The 2,500-nt window shown below is 40.5% G+C and overlaps 1 protein-coding gene across 2 annotated transcripts in view; it reads right to left on the bottom strand.

The window, feature by feature from the left end:
• Positions 1–2,500, bottom strand: part of LOC138043279 (probable ATP-dependent RNA helicase DDX41) — a 134,655-nt gene that overhangs the window by 1,180 nt on the left and 130,975 nt on the right. For both annotated transcript variants that reach the window (XM_068889471.1, XM_068889470.1), the window contains exon 20: positions 49–159. In XM_068889471.1, the coding sequence (XP_068745572.1) occupies positions 49–159 (111 nt within the window). The remainder of the gene's footprint in view (positions 1–48; positions 160–2,500) is intronic.

The raw sequence follows: 2,500 nt of genomic DNA on the forward strand, positions 1-2,500 counted from the left end.
CCTGTTGCGATAGGACAGATTAAATACTCGACTTTACAACTGAAATACCTCCAAGATCAAGGTAGCCTTCATTCTCTGCCTGTAACACAGCGAGAACTGGAGGAATTTTCTGTTTAGCTTCCAACAACAAATGTTTCAGATCCAACAACACTGATTCATCTAAGGAACAATAAAAATTAGAACGTCAGTTACTAAAGGCATCCTCACCTTTTTTGAAACCATTAACAATTTTTAAATTCACTTTAAGCTAAATGAATACTAAACCAAGGCTTTTGTTAAACAGAGTATGAAGAAAATCTTTTTAAATTTTCTTAAAATTCTCTCTCCACTACACATAAGTACAGTTACAAATATCAGTACTACAAGTAAACTGCTAATAGTAGAGAAAGGGCAAAGTAAAGATGGTTATTGATTGTCCTGTGCATCTGTGTGGTGCGTGCGCACTGAGTTTTGTCCGAGCACGAGGTTTTTGAAGTTTGTAATGTTTACCTCTACTCAATGGAAAGTTTTGTTGATTAAATGTTGAAGTTTGAATTCTTTATTTGTTCGGCCATTACTGACTGTGAAGCAACCAAAACCCTGACGAACATCTGGTAGCAGAGCGAGGTTCTAGTTACGTGGATTCGACCTAAATTTGTCAGGATTTAGTTGCGATTATTGCAACAAATAACGGCTGAACGATTGAAGCAGGGAAAAGCAAAGGCTAAAGACGCTTACACAGGGACAAGAACGAAACTGATGATGATCATGGAAGGAGGACTATCTTCGAACATGCAGGTTATGGAACGTTTTGACTTTTTTTGCCGCTTTTGAGGATGTGGCTCATACAATCAGAAATTTAAAAGTATATTATGAGACGAAGGGCGACTCAGTGAAACTTTGTGCATTATCCAGCGAGCTACAAGTTTTGGAAGATGATTTTAGTGAAGTCGAAAAAATTGTTAGAGGAAAAAGTAGTATTTTACGCATTTCCTGATCAACGCCCACCAGACAATTGTCACTTAAGGAACAATCAAAACGGATCAAAGAAGGAATCAGCAAGTGGGAAAAGGAGCTCAGTAAAGTTGTTCAAGAACTGGAGAAAACCTACCAAGTTTGCCGGAGGGAATTACATTGGAGATTCTATAAAGTACAAGTTCTAAAAAAGGGAGCCCAGAGGAGTAAGCAGCTTGTTGACAGTAAAGTATCTCATTTATCAAGAGAGCCAGAAGGATAACCAGAAAGAAACACAGATACAGAAGCGTCAGAACCGTCAGGTGATCATTATATGTTTGCAGGAGTTGAGACAACTAAATGTACTTCATGATCGGTTCTACCCGAATTTCTACTTCAAACTCAGAGATAAATACGTCAATGTCTAGTTCTGTTAAAAGTAAGCCCTCATCATCTTCACTTTTCAGTAGATTTGTTTTTTTATAGACTCCTTTTCTTCCCAAAAACTCATTGCCTCTGGAGCCTGCTATGGCAAGACAAGCGTTCAACTTTGAACACCAACCCTTGAATGCACCTATTGATTCAGCTCAGCACATACCAAGTCAGTGTTCACCCTTGCATATACCTCCATCATTTGTGCATCCTCATAACGTCTATATTCTCGGAGCTATGAGTAGTACTGCACAACAGCCTATTTCAAGTAGCAGACAAGCTCAGTTTGTTACCCCCGAAGTTAGCCAGCCCAACGTTTCTACCAAAGACCAACTCAGTTTTGATTCCTCTGCTTACTTAAAAAGGGTAAGCGTTCCATGGGTCTCTGGGAACAAGAAAGACGTTGAAGGCTGGAAGGCCGCTTTTATGTCCTGTGTTGACAAAGCAGGAGCGTTCCTGGAGTACAAATTGTTGCATTTCCGAGAGTGCCTTCAGGGAGAGACCCTTAAAGTGGTGGAGAATTTAGGACATTCTGCAGCAGCTTATGAAGCAGCCAAGACCAGCTCAGAGCGAAGGGCTTTGGCACTACGAATGGAAGAGCTTCAAGAAGAAAATAAAAAAGACCTTGAGAGTTTTGCTGAGCTACTGGATGCAGTTGTTGTCACCCTGGTAGATGATGCTGGACAGGCAGGAGAACTTGGGGGTGGTTCCTTGTACATAATGCTCCAAAGAAAACTGAACAAGGGCCTCCTTGTTAAGTACAAACAATGGGTTACAGAAAATGGACGCACAGGAAACATACAATATTTAAGAAAGTTCATTAACAGAGAATCTGAATTCTTGACAACAGTATCAGAGATTATTACCGGTATCAAAAAAGCAGTGCCAAGCAAGAAAAGCCGTGTGGACAGACCTTTGTAACCCATACAGAGTCTTCTCCCAAGAAAATGTCAAGCAAGAAGTGTAAGGAATGTAGTGGGCAACATGGCCCATGGGCATGTCAGAGTTTTAAGAATATGGCAGCACAGAGACAATGGGAAGTAAGCAAGAAGCATAAACTGTGTTTTCGTCGCCTTTCCGATTGCCACTGCGGAGAGAGAGATGTTTAAGAAGTAGAATGTGCAATTAAAATGGG

The sequence above is a fragment of the Montipora capricornis genome, chromosome 3 (assembly GCF_036669925.1).
Source record: "Montipora capricornis isolate CH-2021 chromosome 3, ASM3666992v2, whole genome shotgun sequence".
Lineage (NCBI taxonomy): Eukaryota > Metazoa > Cnidaria > Anthozoa > Scleractinia > Acroporidae > Montipora > Montipora capricornis.